Source organism: Loxodonta africana, chromosome 9 (genome assembly GCF_030014295.1).
Source record: "Loxodonta africana isolate mLoxAfr1 chromosome 9, mLoxAfr1.hap2, whole genome shotgun sequence".
Classification (NCBI taxonomy): Eukaryota; Metazoa; Chordata; class Mammalia; order Proboscidea; family Elephantidae; genus Loxodonta; species Loxodonta africana.
Window position 1 is genome coordinate 49,856,620 of NC_087350.1, and position 18,664 is coordinate 49,875,283.

Below are 18,664 nucleotides of genomic sequence, written 5' to 3' on the forward strand. Positions count from 1 at the left end.
GTAGTATCCTGTTGTATGTATATCTCATGGCATATGCACTCTTGATGGGTGCTTAGGTTATAACAGAGTTTCAGTATTATAAACAATCCTGAGATAAATATTTCTTGTGAAACTGTCTCCTTAGGGCAAATCCTGTAAGCGGGATTGCAGAGTCAAAGGATAGTCGTGTTTTACTTTTTGATAGATATTACCATATTACCCTCTTAACAGTCCCGATTTTCATTCTCTTTTACAGTGCTTGAGAGTGCCCATTTCTCTGCGCTCCTGCCAACATGAGTTTTTTTCATCTTTTTGATCTTGGCACAACTCCTCTGAGAAAACAACTTGTTTTCATCTGCATTTTGAATGGCTTTGTCTTAGAAATCAATTCCATCTTCAAATGATAACTTGCTGCTCTTAAGGTGATCTAAAATAGATTCTTTTGGTTCTGGAAATCAGTATTTTTGAAATAAGTTGGTAGTGTCCTAAGGTGGTAATTTTGAAGGGCACATCAAAGAGAAGGTCTTGTATGTGTGTCAATAAAAAAGACAACTGTTTCTTTATAATCACACTTACATATGACATGCTCATGTGACTTATCTCTACAGCGAAAACGAGTCATCCTTGGAAGTTGGATAGAAATATTTATTGGATTTCTGCCATATGTAACATACTTTGTTACCAGAAGGGATGTGGTGTTAAGGCCCCTGTCCTTGTGAAACTTACAGTCTAAGCCTCAAATAGCCATAATAAGAGGTTGAAAGTGATATACACAGCATGTTTCCCAGGGCAGTCCTGTAGGAGTTCCCTGTCAGAACAGGTCTTGAGTAAATATTTGATGAGTGAATCATTATTCAGATTTCCTGAATGTGTGAAGTCATAATGTATTAGTAAAGAAGATGCCTGGGGTTGGGATGTTTTCAGGCCTCTGTTCTAGAAGGATAAAGTTAGGGAGTTGGTGGATGCTTTCAGAGATGTTTACCCATACCTCTTTTTTTCATAAGAGGTGATGGAGTAGATCCATTTTCCTAAAAAAGATTCTGTTGAGGATACTTCAGTGTTCTTCTGTTGCTTTGCCATTTGACTTTTTGGTGCCAGAACATTCATTAAATGTGTGGCTTCTCGTTGAATCCTGCAATTTTATCACCATTTTTTTTTTTTTTTTTGCAGGGAAGAATTATTTAATACGAAGTTGAAAGCACCTGCCCCACTGCTGGTGGCTAGTTGCCTTACTTTCATGGAGGGAGGGCAGTATGGGACTGCTTTCAGGATGTTTGCAGCTCTGACAATCTGTGATGCTATGATTCTATTACAGAACAAATACTTTCATTTATAAGTAGTTTATGGTTGTATGCATCTCTTGTGGTTATATGAAAAGTTCCTACTTTTACAAAATTTAAAATGCTCCCTTTAATTTGTAATTTTTTTGATGAATTTACTTAAAATGGTGAATTGACATTAAAGTTTCTAGACTAAATGTCTCAGAAATTTGACACTTAAAGAACTCCATGGTATGTCTGTAATAGGCTGTATACTCCTTGATTCAGGGATACCTTCCTTACTCACTTTTGCATTTTCCCATTTAACTTCAGTATAAAATAAGTACTCCATGAATATGTTTAAAGAAAAAAAAAGATTAGTGTAATTCACTTGATTATACATGTTCTCAGTTTAAACTTCCTCTTAATCTCAGTATCTTTATTATAATGACCCACTGAGTGATGTCAATAGAATGAGGTGTTTCCAGAGAAATTTTTTTTAACTTCAGTTATCTGTAACAATTAAGTTTCCCTCCATGTTTCATTTCTGAAAGACACAAGTGACAAGAAAATCCGGTGTTATTAGGTCTTTCTAAAAATAAACATCTTCTAGAACTGTTCCTAAAAACATATTCAGTTCAGCTTTCACATTCCTTGTACTTCATAATAGTTTTAGAGGAGCAGGCTGGTGACCCAGAAGCCCTGTAGATGTGCTGTCATAAAGGAAGCACTGAATTATTTTACCTGCCGTGAATTTACCAAAAGAAAGATGACATATTGATACATATTAGGATTCCTTTAAACAGGAATTGGGAGCTGAAATTGGTAATGATATTCTTACCATTGTCATCATTACTAATAGCAGTTACCATTTATTTTATTAAGGCACTCTCGAGCATTTTACCTGCATTATCTCATATATATTCTCTCATCCCTGGAACCCCCATTTTATTAATGGAAAAAGAAAACAGAAACTCAAAGAGGTTAAGTATTTTGGTCAAGGTGACACAGCTAGCAAGTAACAGGGTCAGGATTTGAACCCAGATCTGCCTCTAGGCCTAGGTTCCTAACTACTATTCTATATTTTCTTTGTTGAGTATTGCAGTTTAACTGAGGAGGTACCATCCTGTTCCCAGGATAAACATCATAACAGTTTTAATAGAGTTTAGTAAGCAGTTCTTACAATAAGTTTTCTGAAGTAAATTAATCTTGTAGCAGGCAAATTTGATTAATAAGTTTTATTATAAAAGTACAATACTATTTTAAATCAGAAGAGAGGAAAATAATATGTTTATTGAGCAAAATTACTTCGGTGGTATGTTTTTGCAAATCCCTGGTAACTCAAAGTATTGTATGTGCCTTTTTAGATACTCCACAGCCATGTGGCAGGAAGGGGAAATATAAACTGATGAACTACAGTTTTCATACATCTGGTACATCATTTGAAGAAAATACAACTTGTTCCCCCATGACCTTATAAAGTAATAAGAAGACTACATGAGGGTGAAGGGATAAAGAAAGGAGGATTTATTGTTTTAACAGTAGTAACATGCTTTGAGTGTCCTGACGAAGGAGCTACTGTTATTTGCTTCGTAAAGAGCAGGGCTTCTCGGATTCCATGGAAATCTCATTGACTAGAGCTGTAGTTCCTAGTGCTTATAAGGATTTCCTTTCAGTGTAGACTTAATCCTTCTAAGCTCACAGATACAGTGATAAATGTTGATTTTCAAGGCAGCATTTTATCACATTGAATTTGTTTGAAAAATGATTCAGTCATTTTCTCCCTCATTCTTAAATATTGCTGTGTACGTCATGTTTCTAGGTAGGCGAGCCCGTGAAACAATATGAAGAGAAGAAAATAGCCTTTTAAGGAAATTGGCCCACAGAAAGGATGGCCTTCTTGGACAATCCAACTATCATTCTAGCGCATATTCGACAGTCACATGTGACCAGTGATGACACAGGAATGTGTGAGATGGTTCTGATTGATCATGATGTTGACCTAGAGAAGATTCATCCTCCTTCAGTGCCTGGAGACAGTGGGTCAGAAATTCAGGGAAGCAATGGTGAAACTCAGGGCTATGTATATGCCCAATCAGTCGATATTACCTCAAGTTGGGACTTTGGTATTAGAAGACGCTCAAACACAGGTAAACAATTGCCTTTTAGTCATGTCTTCTGAGCTTTAAATCAGTAAACAGTCTATAGAATAATGCATAATGTTGGGATAGGCTTAATGGGGAAGTTTCTATGTATTAATAGGAACATACATGACATGATCATGTATCAGACTGAGAATGAGTGAGCAACATCTCCATCATGCAGTTGTGAATGGAGACTGTGATGGAGAGGGGCCCTGAATGATGTTATTCCAAACAAGTAGACAGAAGAAGAAAAAATTGGCTAGGACAGACATATTGGATGTTCTGTTTCTAAAAAGTCATCTTACAGAAAGGGAAATGGACTTGTTTTGCCTATTTTAGAGAGTAACATCAGTTCCAGTAGATTTAAGGTTGAGGCAGATTTCAGATTGTCATAATAAAGAGAACTGATCAGCCAAGGGGTGCAGGCTGCTGCATGAGACAGTTCTTGTCCCTGGAGAAACTGAGGGGATAGAGATGGGAGGGCAGCTGAATATTTGTTAGGGCTAGTTTTAATAGGAATTTCTAAATTGAGTATGTGCTATAAAAAGTTGCCCCTGTTTTTGATACATTACCTTTATTTAAATGGATTACCACCCTTTGATTCTTGTGGTTTAAAAATGCTCAGCTTTGGTATATATATTTAGGCGTTAGCTTTTAAAAGCTTATCATTGCCCATTTTTCAGTTTATATTTTTTGGCAGCCTTACATAGGAATGTGGTGAACCAAAGCCTGTACCTAGATGAATTTTTAAATATACATATTGTAGTTCTAATATGGCAGGGTATTCCAGGAGATAATTTTTTCTTTTTAGATAATCAGAAAACATAACTTCCTAACCAGCAGCAATAACCTGCCAACTCCCAGGAAAGGTAGTGGCTGGAGGTACAGTAGAACATTGAAAATACATAAATGTTTATTTTTATGGTCCAAATGCAAAATGTACAGAAAGGGGTATTGCAGGTAGAGCTGGATATAATTTACAGTGAAAGGCATGTTAAGGAAGGTTTGGTTCAGATTTTGGCATTCCATGACATCCACAAAGAATAATTTGTTCTCGAGATGAAAATAAGTAATACCATTTCCCAGTATCTAAAGGAACTTTTATCAAAATGGAATTTGAGTGAAGGTTTGAATATAATTTAGAGCCATTGATTCTCAGTTCTCTAGTTGAAACTGACTTCCTTGCAAGTTGTTTAGATGATATCTTGTATGACAGGTTGAATGGATTTCAGTAGGAGAATGCTGCTAAATTGAGAGCTTTATCATTATATTACTTTGGCTCTATCTTCACATTTATTAATTGCAATTGAATGTATTTTTTTTCAGTAGAATTTGGGTAGATATAGTGACATTGTCAGAATGCTTTAGCCAGCATAGTTTAAATTTCTGGCAAGATTATGGGTAATTTTAGTGTTTCCCTATCACAGTGCTAAGGCAGGAGTGAGTGATTCCCTACCTTAAAAGTGGTTGAAAGAGAAATTTAGGTCTTTATTTCTTTCTTTATTTTTTAGCATTATGGCAAAGTAGGAAGCTGAAGATAAGTGAGAGAAAACTAATTTCAGGAGGTAGCATCAATTGTGACTCTTAGCATTGTGGTCTTAGCATTCAGCAATTGTTAATGTATACCAGACATTATTTCTTTAAAGGATCAGCTCACTGATGTTTGAAGGTTGATCAGCCAGTGGTTTTATAATTATACATGCATAATTTTAGGTGACTCTTCTGTTGTTGGAATTTCTTTAGGTAGTCCTTAGATGTATAATTAATTGAGATAGTGGGGTATTGTAGTGGCCAAAGAATTTACTTTTTAATCCTTTCAACATATCTTAAAATTTTGTGAAAGAAAAATTGTTCTTTTAAAGATTTGACTAATGTTACAAAGATACAAATCATTTATTTTACTACCTATAAACTGTTTCAGCCCACTGAAGAAAAGCTTTGCTAATTTATATAGCTTTGACATTTTATAATTTTCATGATTTTTAGATAAAGGATTTTATATTTAAAACTTTAATAGTCTAGTCTGAGTTCATTTATCTTTAATTTTTGAAACGGGTAGAGTAATTCATAACAGTAATTTTATTCCTGTAATGTAATATTCACTTCAGTTCATTTGTGCATTAAAATTCCTTTAAGACCGTTATTAATGATTTATATAATGAAATGTCATATTAATCACAGAAGTTTTCACATTTTATTATTCTCTTGCATGTTAATACTATCTTTATGATCTCTATTAATGTTTTATATCCTCTAATTTCAATTATAAATCAAGAATATTTTCATGTTTTTGTTGGTATTTGCTTTTCAGGGGTGCCACCTTTAAAATTTTATGACTTTTTTCTTACATATGCAATATAAAACATCTTTATTCATATTAAGATAGTTAATTATGTCTTTGTTTATAGTAAACTTTCATTGACAAACTTATAGTTACAATATTTCTTTTCAAGCTCAAAGATTAGAACGACTCCGAAAAGAGAGACAAAACCAGATCAAATGCAAAAATATTCAGTGGAAAGAAAGAAATTCTAAACAATCAGGTAAATGGAAATAATTTTAATTGTTAATTTAAGATTTATATATCTAGTTTATATTATTATATAAGATGTTCATTTTTAACTGATTCTTTTAAATTCTCTGAGTAGCCATCTCTCGTGTTTTGAGCTTTGGGCTCTTTCACTTGGGTACCTTGGCCCTCTGAAGCTGTGTGTTCTTTGGGTGTTGTCATTTTCACCATGCTTTGCACTGCATCATAGGGATTGATGTGTACAGGGCACATTTTGTACAAACTGTGGTGCCAGTACTTTGTTCTTAGAGCCAAGGAATACTCTGTGATTTGAATGGGCCTCTGGGTGATAGATTCCTTCTGGTAGTTAAAAACAACCTAGATATTCCCTTGTCTCATTAAACCCAAACCGAAAAACCCATTGCTGTCGAGGTGATTCCGACTATAGCAACCCTATAGGACAGAGTAGAACCTGCCTCATGGCGTTTCCAAGGAGTGGCTGGTAGATTTGAACTGCCGATCTTTTGGTTAGCAATTGAATGCTTAACCACTGTACCGCCAGGGCTCCTTGCCTCAGTACGCGTACCCATTGCTGTCGAGTGGATTCCGACTCATAGCGACCCTATAGGACAGAGTAGAACTGCCCTATAGAGTTGTAAGGAGTGCCTGGTGGATTTGAACTGCTGACCTATTGGTTAGCAGCCATTGGTCTTAGCTACTATGCTGCCAGGGTTTCTTTGCCTCATTAGTGACCCTAATATCTTTGGGTTAAAAACTATTATGTCGGTAGTATTAGCATTTGTAGTATGTGTTCATACGGTGTGTGTGTAAATCCTGGGCGTATTATATATTTTCAAAGCTTCAATCTCAGTAAGAAGAGAAGACTTTAAAAAAAAAAAAAAAGTAAAATCTTATTAAAATATTTTGTACTGGTTTATATTATGTTTCTAAGACTATCGCTTTTTTTCTCCTTTAAAAGAAATGTCTGAAGTCTGTCTTCCGTATCTTTCCAGCACTTCGCAGTACCACCTTAGCATGGAATAAATGCCTAATAAATATTTATTGACTGAGTACCATTGCAACCTAATAATTATAAAACTAACAATATCATACTTTTATATTAGTAGCAGTACCAACCTAGTGCTATACTAGGGTCTTTACATGAATTAGCTCTAATAAAACAATCTTGCAAGGTGTAGGTATTGTTTACAGATAAGGAGACAGGCTCATAACTTGCTAAAGTTACAAGATGAGGAAGTGATAGTGCCATGTTTTGTATCCAGTTCTGTCTGTGTCTAAAGCCCAGGTTCTTTCTGCTAAACCATACTATGTACATTGGTTATTTTGCTTTCCCCTACTATGATTGTAGACCCAAATGTCCTTAATAGGTATGATTTTCTTAATGACTGCATGTAAATAATGACTCGGTAGAAGCAGAAATCCCATTCAGGTCTTTCTCTTGCTGTATCTCACTTCTGTGGTTTCTTGCAGATCTTGAGTATCTCTTTAGTTTTGCCCTTGATATTTTAAAAAATCTCACTAGCTTGCCCTCTTCTGTTGAGCCAATTAATACTTCTCTGTCCTGTATTTAGCTCAAACTCAGAAAGTGTTACATCGTTTATCCTGTCTACTTTCTTCAAAGTTTTTTTTGTGTCTTAATGAGGTTCTTACTAATACTCTCCTAATCAGTGGATACAGAGCCAATTTATCTAAGCCTCTCTACCTTTCCAGCTACCCTTTGTTATGCCTTCTTCAATTCCATATCTTTAAAAAATTATAAATAAATACTAGGGTGACTAGAGCATCCCAAATATACATTTACCCCTTTTACAAGGAGCTCTGGTGGCGCAGTGGCTAAGCACTCTGCTGCTAACTGAAAAGTTGACGGTTTGAACCCAGCGGTGGCTCTGTGGGAGAAAAGACTGGGCGAAAAGATTTATAGCCTAGGAAACCCTATGGGGCAGTTCTACTCTGTCCCATAGGGTCGCTATGAATCAGAATTGACTTGACAGACCAGCCTTACTGATCTGACAGAGACTGGAAAAACCCTGAAGAGTATGGCCCCAGGATACCATTTGAACTCAGTACTGAAGTCACTTCCGAGGTTCACTCTTAAGTCAAAGATTAGATAGGTCTGTAGGGCCAACAGTAACACACGTGAGGAATGTGCTTTGTAGTCAGTCATGTATATGAGACCGAATGGGCACACTAGCCCAAAAGCAAAGATGAGAAGGCAGGAAGGGTCAGGAAAACTGGACGAATGGAAATAGGGAACCCAGAGTGGAGAAGGAGAGAGTGTTGACACTTCTTAGGTTTGGCAACCAGCGTCACAAAACAATTTGTGTATTAACTGTATAATGAGAAACTAATTTGCTGGGTAAACTTTCACCTAAAATGTACACACACATGCAAAAATAACTTCCCTCTACCCCGAAAAAATTGACTTTATGGCACATAACAACATCTCTTTTACAGTATGAGAAATAAGTTCTTCATCTTAAATTTTGATACCTTAGTAGAGAAGAGGAACCCTGGTGATGCAGTGGTTAAGAGCTTGGCTGCTGACCAGAAGGTTGGCAGTTTGAATCCTCCAGCCTCTCCTTGTAAACCATATGGGGCTGTTCTACTCTTGTCTTATAGGGCCGCTGTGAGTCGGAATGAACTCGATGGCAATGGCTTTGGTTTGGTTTTGGTAGTAGAGAAGACGATTTTTTAAAATTTGCCTCTCTACCCTTACTCCTTAAAGATTAATCCACTTTAACCTCGGTTCAGTGTTTCATAGACTATGTCGAAGAAATGGATAGTTGCCATTTTTCTTTCATGTGTAACCATACTGTCCATTGTATTTATACTTCTCTGTCTCTTGGTTTCCGTCCCTCTCTTTTCTTTCTGTCACAGACTTTGATAATTGACCCCGTGGTCTTATTTCTGGAAACCCTCATGGCATAGTGGTTAGTGCTGTGGCTGCTAACCAAAAGGTCGGCAGTTGAATCCACCAGGTGCTCCTTGGAAACCCTGTGAGGCAGTTCTACTGTCTTGTAGGGTCGCTATGAGTCAGAATTGACTCGACAGCAGTGGGTTTGGTCTGGTTTTGGTCTTATTTCTAGAGAAGCACCCTATCATGCTTATCTATTCTTTGCAATGTTGTCTGTGATTTTAATCAGACCAGTGCAGTCTGCCCGATGGTCATTCCTGATGGTTAGAATGAACCTAATCAGTGCACAAAGGAATGTCTTTGAATCCCCATTAGGCTGAGTTCCTTTATTAAACCGCAGCTGGTCACTAGGGTATCCTGAAGCATGTTACAGTGTAGTCAGGACTCCACTAAGCATCTACCTGACAAAACAAGCACCCATTCTATTTTTACACATCTAACACCTGTTCTTTTGGTAAGAAGTGACATGGCCAGATTCTTTTGATCTTAATCAGAAATTTTGGATAGTAATCATTTATTCATTCTCTCATTCTTTTTCTGCTATTTATGTTTTGCTAAAATCCTCTCCATAGCAGAAGACCAGGCAGTGTTTTATTCCTTTGTGTATGGGGTCTCCATGAGCCGGGGCAGACTTGAGAGCAACTGACGACAACAACAACCGAACCCTCTCAGCTGTTTTTCTTATCTTTGTTTTATTTCATTCCTTACTAGAAGAATCATCATTTTAAATATGATGCTCTCTCCTGGAATGTTCTTCTTCCACAATTACTCTGTTTAAATTCAGTCCATCCTTCAAGACAATGTAAATGCAGCTTCCTCATAGAGAAGTTTGAAGGGATCTTAGAGGCCATCTGGTCCATACCCTGAAGTTCCTTATGAAGTTACTGATCCGTATGACATGAGACTACGTGATAAATGAAACACCTTAGAATAAGGTTATTTTAGTATTTCTGTAACTAAAACGGCGTGGATAAATGTGAAGATGGTTTCGTTGAAGTCTGCTTTGTCAGGAATAATGTCATATATTTAATTTCATTGTTATAAAGTAATGTTGGTATTCTTTACATAATTCGTTATTATCCTTATTCATTAATATATTTAATGAGTTACTCCATAATTCCTGTGTGCATAATATTTTTATGCTTGGTGATTAGAAGAATGCATAATTCTTGTCCTCAAGAAGTTTGCGGTCTAATTGAAAGACGACTCTCTGCACAAGAAATTAAATAACTCGAAACAATAACGTAGTTTGTTATCGATTATTAATGAATATTCCTGAAGTTTTTTTTTTTTTTTATGTAACTGCTGTTACTGGTTTCTTAAAATCTAGTTTATTTCCTCTATAAAAATCAGAAATGCATCTAAAGGTGCACATTTTAATACCATTCAGTATAAGTTTCTAGCCCCTACCAGTGAAATTCCTAATTCAGTAGATATGAGATGGGGTCCAGAAATCTATATTTTTCAAAAAACTCCCTGGATGATTTTGATGAGTGGCTTGCACTGGAGACCACTGGTATATAACTTGTCAGCCACATAAACAAAACTTCATGCAAGTTCAGCAAATTATTAACATTCCTGTATTGCAGCTGAGAAAATTGGGGTTCAGTTTGCATTTGCTGTTCCCTCATCCCTGAGAACGGATGCGCAGTTTGTCAGAGGTTTAGTAACTTAAGTTACTTACAAGTGGTATATGGCAAAGCCAGGGTTCTGGCCAGTCTGACCTCAAAGCCCATAGTCTTCCCATTATACTCCACTCCTTCTCAGGCCTCCCGCAGGCAGAGAGGTGTTGCTCCTGGAGCTTTAGGCACTGAGGAGCCTATTCCCTTTCTTCTCTCTTAGCTGTGGCTAGCATTCAGGGAAGTTGCCAAAATCTTTATTTAAAAAAAAATTTTTTATAGAAGATCTGGAAGAGTATGACAGTGAAAATAAGCTACCAGTAATCCGAGAAGTAGCTCCTATTGTTAACATTTTGGTGTATTTATTCCAGGTTCTATTTATGTACATGGGTATACATATTTTAAACAATATTCTGTTTTAAATGATCTTTTTTGTGTTCACATTGTTCACAGAAACAGTACATAAAGTTTTGTAGTTGACTCCATATAGATTCTACATTTTTACATTTCTTATTAAGGTTATTTCTAGATGTTTTGTATTTTGTTTTACCATTGTAAATAAGATCTTCTTCCCCCTGACTTTTTAATTGCTTTTTTGGTAATAATCTATTGTTTTTATATATTTGTTTTATGTCCAGCCACTCATGGAACTCTTTATTAGTTCTAATATGTATTGTCATTTTTCTGAATGCTGTGGTTTGTGCTTTCTCATAAACCTGATAATTTTCCAGGCTGTTAATTTTCAGTTTTGTGTTAGCTGGGGACTTCCAACTGTTATATTGGTTAGGACTCTTAGGTTGCAGATAATAAAAAAACAACATGAAGGAGTTTCATGAAGCTGTGCCTTATGAATGGCTTGGAACCAAGAGGAAGGGCTCTCATGACCTTCTCCCCATCTTATCTCTCCTTCTTGGTATCTGTCTGCTTGCTCTCTCCTTCTCTAGCCCCTCCAGCGTATGCTAGGGCAGCTAGATACTACTGTAGGCCTAGAAGATACAGCAGTGAACAAAACAGACAAAGTCCCTGCCCTCATGGAGTTTACATTCTAATGGTTGGAGATAGACAGAAAACAAGCATAGTGTGTGAGAGTGGGATAAATGACATGGAGAAAAATATAGCCAGGTAAAGAGAATAAGGAATGGCAGGCAGAAGGTATTGCTATTTTATGTAGAGTGGTCAGAGAAGGCCTCAATAAGAAGGTAATGTTTGAGCAGAGATCTGAAGGAAATGAAGGAATGAGCCATACAGATATTGGGGGATGAGCACTTTAAGATGAGGGAACAGCAAATGGCAAAGGTTCTAAGGCAGAAGTATGCCTGGTGTGTTCAAGAAATAGCAATGATGACTGAGCAAGGGGAAAGTGGGATCAAAGAAGTAGTGGGAAAACTGATCTTGGAGGATCTAGTATGGAATTTGAGTTTTACTCTGGATAAGGTAATTTGATCAGAGTAGTAGTGTGATATATGACTTACTACCGCCCTCCCAGCTTAAATTTTCTTTATAACAACTTTTCGTCATATCACATCTCAAAATTGTACAAAAACGAAGAGGATGATAATAATGAGCCCCAACACACCTGTCATCTAGCTTCAGTGATTATCAACATACGGCCAGTCTTGTTTTATCTATACGTTCAGCCTACCTACAGATTATTTTTAAGCAAATCCCAGATATCATATAAAATTTCATCTGTAAATTACTTATTTTTTTTTCTTTTCTTTCAAACAAGAACTCAATACCATTACTCTCCAAAAAAATGAACAAAAATTGTTGCCCTGATTGTCTCAAATTTTTTTTTTTCCCCTGGTTGGTTTGTTCAAGTCTGGTTCTATGGTACACATACTACTTGTGGTTACTGTCTTTTTTCTTTTTTAATTATAGCTTCCCTTTCACGTCTTTTTTTCCTTATAACTTATTTGTTGAAGAAGCTGAGTCATTTGTCCTCTAGAATTTCCTGCATTCTAGGTTGTGCTTCTTGTATCTTCATGGTCTCATTTTAACATGCTTATCTGTCTCTTGTATTTCCTATAAACTGATAGTTAGATCTAGATACTTGCTTGGATTGAAGTTTGATTTTAGGTGAGAATATTTTGTACATGGTGATCTTGTACATGGCAAGCCATTGCAGAGTTTTACTGTGCTTCCTATTGCACCATATCAAGAAACAAGAAGTGTCTTGTATTTCTTTTTGTGATGTCAAGATTGATGATGGAGTCAGGTGTTGTCAGTCTGACCTATCCATTATGAAGTTACCCACCAGCTTTTTACCTAATGGCTTTAGTGGCCATTGATGGGCATTGTTGTTGTTGCCGTCGAGTTGATTTCAACTCATGGTGATCCCATGTGTGCAGAGAACTACTCCATAGAGTTTTCAAGGCCGTGACCTTTTGCAGTCAGAGTTGCTTGTCTTTAGAGGTGTCTCTGGATGGGCTTGAACTGCCACCCTTTCAGCTGGTAGTCAAGCGCTTAACCATTTCCAGTACCCAGATGCATATTATTTCATTAGGAGTTGCAAAATAGCAATACTCTAATTTTATTAGTCCGTCTTCGTTTTTTAACTGGTTTTCAGGTAAAGAATTTTTCCTTCATCTATTATTTGGTTATCCTCAGATATAGTTCTTGTAAGAAAGGCAGGGTAAATGCTTGATTCTTCCCCTTGGTTAATAGTTTTCAGAATTAATAGCATCCTAAAAAAAGAAATTTTTTTTTTCCTATACCAGTGAATCGACGGCACTGGTTTTTTTTTTTTTTTTTTATACCAGTGAGGGGAGCCCTCATGGCACAATGGTTAAGAGCTGGGCTGCTTACCAAAAGGTTGGCAGTTTGAACCCACCAGCCGCTCCTTGGAAACCCTATGGGGCAGTTCTGCTCTGTCCTGTAGGGCTGCTATGAGTCTGAATTGACTTGACGGCATGACAACATAACAACAGCAACAAAAACAACCAGTGAGGGTTACTTTTTCGTTTGTATCACTATGGACTCATGGATTTTTAAAGCATATTGGATATTTTTCAGTTGATCGAGGTTTTTTTTTTTTAATGCTGAAATTGTCCCTTCTTTGGATAGTGAGTCTTTTCATAATGGCTTCTAAGTTGTTTTAACACAAGTTTGGTAATCTTTCATAGCTTCCTTACTTTCTTGTGTGACAGGATGTTCCAGGCTCATATTAGACATATCCTGCCCTGTCATGGATTGAACTGTGTCCCCACAAAATATGTGTCGACTTGATTAGCCCATGATTCCCAGTATTGTGTGGTTGTCCTCCATTTTGTGATTGTAATTTTATGTTAAAAGGGGTTAGGGTGGGAAACCCGGCTTTGATCCTCATCTTTTCTACTCTGTTTTTTCTTTTTTTTTTTGGATAATCATTTAAAAAATTTTTGGTTTATCCATGTTCTTACAACCATATGTAAGCATATTTGTATTCACATCCCCCCTCTTTATAGGTTAAAGATAACATACTATACACACTATTTTGGATGTTTATTTCACTTAACAGCACATCCTGAGGATTACCCTGGAGCAATAAATATAGGCTTCTTTCTGTTTTATAGCTGCGTAGTACTCCATGATGTGGATGTACTAGAGTTTAGTCAACCAGTCCCCTGTTGAGGAATATTTGGCGGTTTTCAGGCTTTCGATATTGCAGATGGTGCTGTAGTGAATAGTCTCGTGTGTCTGTTTTTTGTTTTTATTTTTTGCCAGTGTATTTAAGATTAGAATCCTAGAAGTGGAATTGTTGGGTGAAGGGATTAATGTATATGTAATTTTCCTTGCTATTGCCAAATTCCCCTCCACAGGGGTTTTATTATTTTGCATTGCCACCTGAAAAGTATAGAGTGTCTATATCTTCATAGCCTCCAACTTTTGGATTTTTGCCAATCTGATAGATGAATGGTGTCTCGGTGTAGTTTTAATTTGCATATCTGTTATTATGAATGTGGTTGAGCATCTTCCAGATGAAGAGCCATTTGCATTTCTTTTCATGTGGAAGTTTTGTATTTCTCGTCCATTTTTTCTATAGGGTATCGTCTCTACTTTTATATCTTTATGAGGAATATTGGCTTTTATTCTTTTGTCTTTTTACTTCACTGTTTTATTTTTTTTAACTATGTTTTTTAAAAAATTTTTATATGGTGGAATTTATCAAGTTTTCTTATTTTGAAGTTTGTAACTTATATTTTAAAAGACTCATTGGCTATCGTGTTGAGAAGAAACAGCGGTTGGAGTGAGGGGGGAAGCAAGGGCACAAATAGGAAGACTGGTTCAAAGGTGGCGGTAATAATCAGGCCTTGGTAGCTGTAGACATGGTTCTGGGATCTTTTGAAAGATTTGTTGATTTATAGGATGTAGGGTGTGAGAGAAAGAAAAGAGTCAGGATGACTCCCAAGTTTTTGGCCTACCAGAATGGAGTTGCCATTAACGGAGAAGGAGAAAATTGTGGGAACGGTAGCTTTGGGGGAAGAGCAAGAGTTTGGTTCTGGACAAGTAATGTTTGAGATACCTATCCGATATCCAAGTGGAGGTGTTGGGTAGAAAGTTAGATATGTGAGTCTGTAATTTAAGGCAATGTGTTGGGCTAGAAATAATCGTTTAGGAATCATCAGCATGTAGAGGATATTTATTTAGGTTTTCTCTTTTTATTTGCTTCTTTTTTATTGAGGTATGTTTTACATATAATGAAGTTATTAAATGTATAGTTCAGTAACTTCTGACAAGCAGATACATCTGTGTAACAAGTATCTCAAAGTATAGAGCATTTCCATCATCCCAGGAAGTTTCCTTGTGTACCTTTCTAGTGAGTCTATTCCCCAGAGGTAACCACTGTTTTGATTTATATCACCACCATTTAGTTTTGTCACTTGTAGATGGTATTTAAAACCATAAGGCTGGATGAGATCATGAAAGGATGAATGTAGATAGAGAAAAGAGGTTCGAGCACTGAACCTTAAAGAGTGTCAGTGTTTTGAAATTGGGAAAATGAGGAGGAACCAGCAAAGGAACTAAGAAAGAATAGCCCAAGAAATAGCTTGAGAACCAGATAGAGTGGAGCCCTGGAAACCAAGTGAAAAAAAGGAGGGAGTGATGAACTGTGTCAGGTGCTGCCAAGAGGCCTTGTTCAAGATGAGGATTAAAAACTGACCATTGGATTTAGCAACAAGGGAGTCATTGATGACTTTGCTGAAAGCTGCTTTGGTGGAGTGGTAGAGCTTGATTGCCTGATTGTAGTGGGTTTGAGTGAATGAAAGGAGAGGAATTTGACAGCAAGAATATAGGCAACTCTTTTGAGGAGCAAAAAAATAGGGTAGAAATGGGTAGTAACTGGAAGGGAATATGGGACTGAGAGGATTTTTTAAACATGAGTAGTATTTCAGTATCTGTATGTGCTGATGTGACTAGTCTAGTAAAGAGGGAAAAATTGAAAATGGGAGAGAATTGGTTGAGTGATGTCCTAGAGTTGGCAGGAGGGGATGGGATCTAATGCACAAGTGGAGGGGTTGGCTTTAGATAGGGGCACCAGGCAACTCATCCATGATAATAGGAGGGAAGGCAGATGGATGTACAGCTGAGAGTATGCAAAAGTTCTTTTTGGGTTGCTTTTATTTCTCCGTGACATAGGAAGCAAGATCATCAGCTAAAAGTGCGGAAGAAGGGAGATGTCACAGGTTTGAGGAGAGAGGTCTAAGTGTGAATTAGTCTGAGAATGGAAGAGTTAATCATCATCACCTCACACCTAATCCTATTGATAACGGTTGTGTAATTTTGGACAAGTTATTTACCTTTACTACCTTAGTTTCTTTATTTATAAAATGGGGCAAGTAGTAATCTGTCTGTTAGGATCATTGTGAGGATAAGGTTAGAGAACACCTAGCATTGTTCCTGGCCTATAAAAAAAAAATAGTAGTTATTTAATAAAAGATCATTTCTTTCCCAGGTGCAGTAATAAAACTGTTAATAGATTACAGGTGGTAAAGTACCTCCACTATTTAAAATGTCAGTTTAATCTAATTGAGGCCCCTGGGTGGCACAAATGATTTGTGCTTGGCTGCTCACCAGGGCTTTGAACCGGTTTGTTCCAGCTTGAACCCCTGCTGAGAATTTGCATTTCCACCCCAGATGTCCTGAATCAAAATCTACAGTTCAACAAGATTTCCAGATGATTCTTAATGTGTAATAAATTTTGAGAACCACTGCTCTACTGGTGGGTCTTAGAATTAGTCCCTAACCAGGAGCATTAGCATTGCCTGGGAACTTGTTAGAAATGCAGATTCTCAGCAGGGGTTTGAACCAAAAGAAACTGGTTCGAAGCCCTGCTACTAACCTAAAGGTTGGTGGTTCCAAACCCACCTAGTGGTGCGGTGGAAGAAAGGCCTAGCCATCTGCTTCTGTAGAGATTATAGCCAGGATAATCCTGTGGAACACTTGAACTTGTAACACATGGATTTGCCATGAGTTGGAATCGACTCAGCAGAAACAGTTTGGTTTTTTAATTGTAACCTAAAACTTTTTCAAATGAGCGTTTAAAATCTGTTGGTTATATGTGCATGTATATTCAGAATCTGGAATTGGGTAGTCAGGTGCCACATTTTTAAAGAGAATTAATTCATTTTTTTTTCTGGTTTGCCACAAACCTGTAGAGACTGCTTTGATAAATTTCCCTCACTAGTCTGTTGAAAAAGTAGTTTTAGTTAAATTTTTTTTTAAGTTCTGAGTGATGGTTTCAGTCTTGTTTGATCTGTGTCATTTTGGCTATGCTCGAGGATGGACCGGGGTTGAACCTCTTTGTTGCAAATTTTAAAAGCTCGAATACGGAAAATTTCAAGTCTTCACAAAAACGAAAAATCATGATGAACTCCCATGTACTTAGTATCTACCACCTTCGTCAATATTCAAATTGATTCAGAGAATTAAATGATCTTTGAGCAGATAATGGAACTAACTTGTCTTGATTCATTAATGAGTAAGACCTGAAGATTGTGATTTAATAATTAATTTGAATTCCTTCAATCATTATTTTATTCATTGATTCATGCAACAAATTTATTGAGGGTCTACTTTGTTCATTAGCGCTTAATGACTAAGAGTCTTGGTAGGATGCAAATCCTAGCAAACTTAATAGCTGTATAGCCTTGAGCTAATCAGACTATTTTAAGCTTCAGTTTCCACACTGGTAAAATTGACTTAATATCTAGTATTTACCTCATAGAGTTACGAAGATCAAATGAGATAAGGCCTGTAAAGTTTTAGCACAGGGTGTGTTACGTTGGCTTGCTCTGTAAATGTTAGTAACTATCTTTCTCCTTTTCCTTATCTTTGTCATCTAGATTTTGTGTCAGGTGCCACTGGAGCATGTGAGAGGATTAATATGTGGACCCTGACTTTGAAGAACTAGAATTCCAAAATCACTTAGTATTAGGGCCAGGAGAGATCTTCAAGATTATCTAGTTTGACAAGCCCAGAGAGGTTTAGTGAATTATCCGATACCACACAGCTATTATTGTCGGAGCTGGGCCAAAGCTCAGGTCTCCTAGCTGTGGCTGCCTTTCTTATAGAATGGCTACTCTGTTGGTTTGTTACCCCCCAACCCTTGTCCCCAGACTTTCCAGTTGTGGCCAAGTTGATTCTGACTTACAGGGACCCCATGTGTGTCAGAAGTAGAACTGTGTTCCATAGGGTTTTCAATGGCTGATTTTTTTAGAAGTAGATTGCTGGGTCGGTCTTCTGAGGTGCCTCTGGGTAGACTCTAAACTGCAGCCTTTTTAGTAGCAACTGAGCATGTTAATGGTTTGCACCCCCTAGGGATTCCCCTTTAAACCCTACAATCCTGGCCTGCATGCTTTTTGGTTCTCTTCCTTTTCAGTGCACAAATATTGAAGTATATGTGAGTCTTTCTGTGTTTATCAGACCAGAACATGTCCATGGTCACTCCTTCCTTAAGGTTCCAAAGAGGACTTTTTAGGAAAGGTGGGCCAGCTATGTCTCTGTGTGTAATCACTAAGATGTTTTTATCTTCCTTCTGAATCACAGCCCAGGAGTTAAAGTCACTGTTTGAAAAAAAGTCCCTCAAAGAAAAGCCTCCGAGTTCTGGAAAGCAGTCAATATTGTCTGTACGCCTGGAGCAGTGCCCTCTGCAGCTGAATAACCCCTTTAATGAATATTCCAAATTTGATGGCAAGGTAAGTAAAAATGAGAATTAGTCCCTCTGTTAAAACCACAGG

The 18,664-nt window shown here is 37.1% G+C and overlaps 1 protein-coding gene across 23 annotated transcripts in view; it reads left to right on the forward strand.

Moving 5' to 3' along the window:
- The window catches only part of MAPKAP1 (MAPK associated protein 1), a 270,012-nt gene that overhangs the window by 38,447 nt on the left and 212,901 nt on the right, over positions 1-18,664 (forward strand). For 20 of the 23 annotated variants that reach the window (XR_002785002.2, XR_010323019.1, XR_002785003.2 and 17 more), the window contains exons 2-4: positions 3,061-3,388; positions 5,836-5,925; positions 18,474-18,622. Coding sequence is in view for 19 of the 23 variants with exons in the window: in XM_023544921.2 (XP_023400689.1) it covers positions 3,130-3,388; positions 5,836-5,925; positions 18,474-18,622 (498 nt within the window). In the remaining 4 variants the exon portion in view is untranslated. Of the gene's footprint in view, positions 1-235; positions 402-2,605; positions 2,720-3,060; positions 3,389-5,835; positions 5,926-18,473; positions 18,623-18,664 lie in introns of those variants that run through there. The other 3 variants (XM_023544918.2, XM_023544919.2, XM_023544917.2) reach the window with 3 other exon arrangements.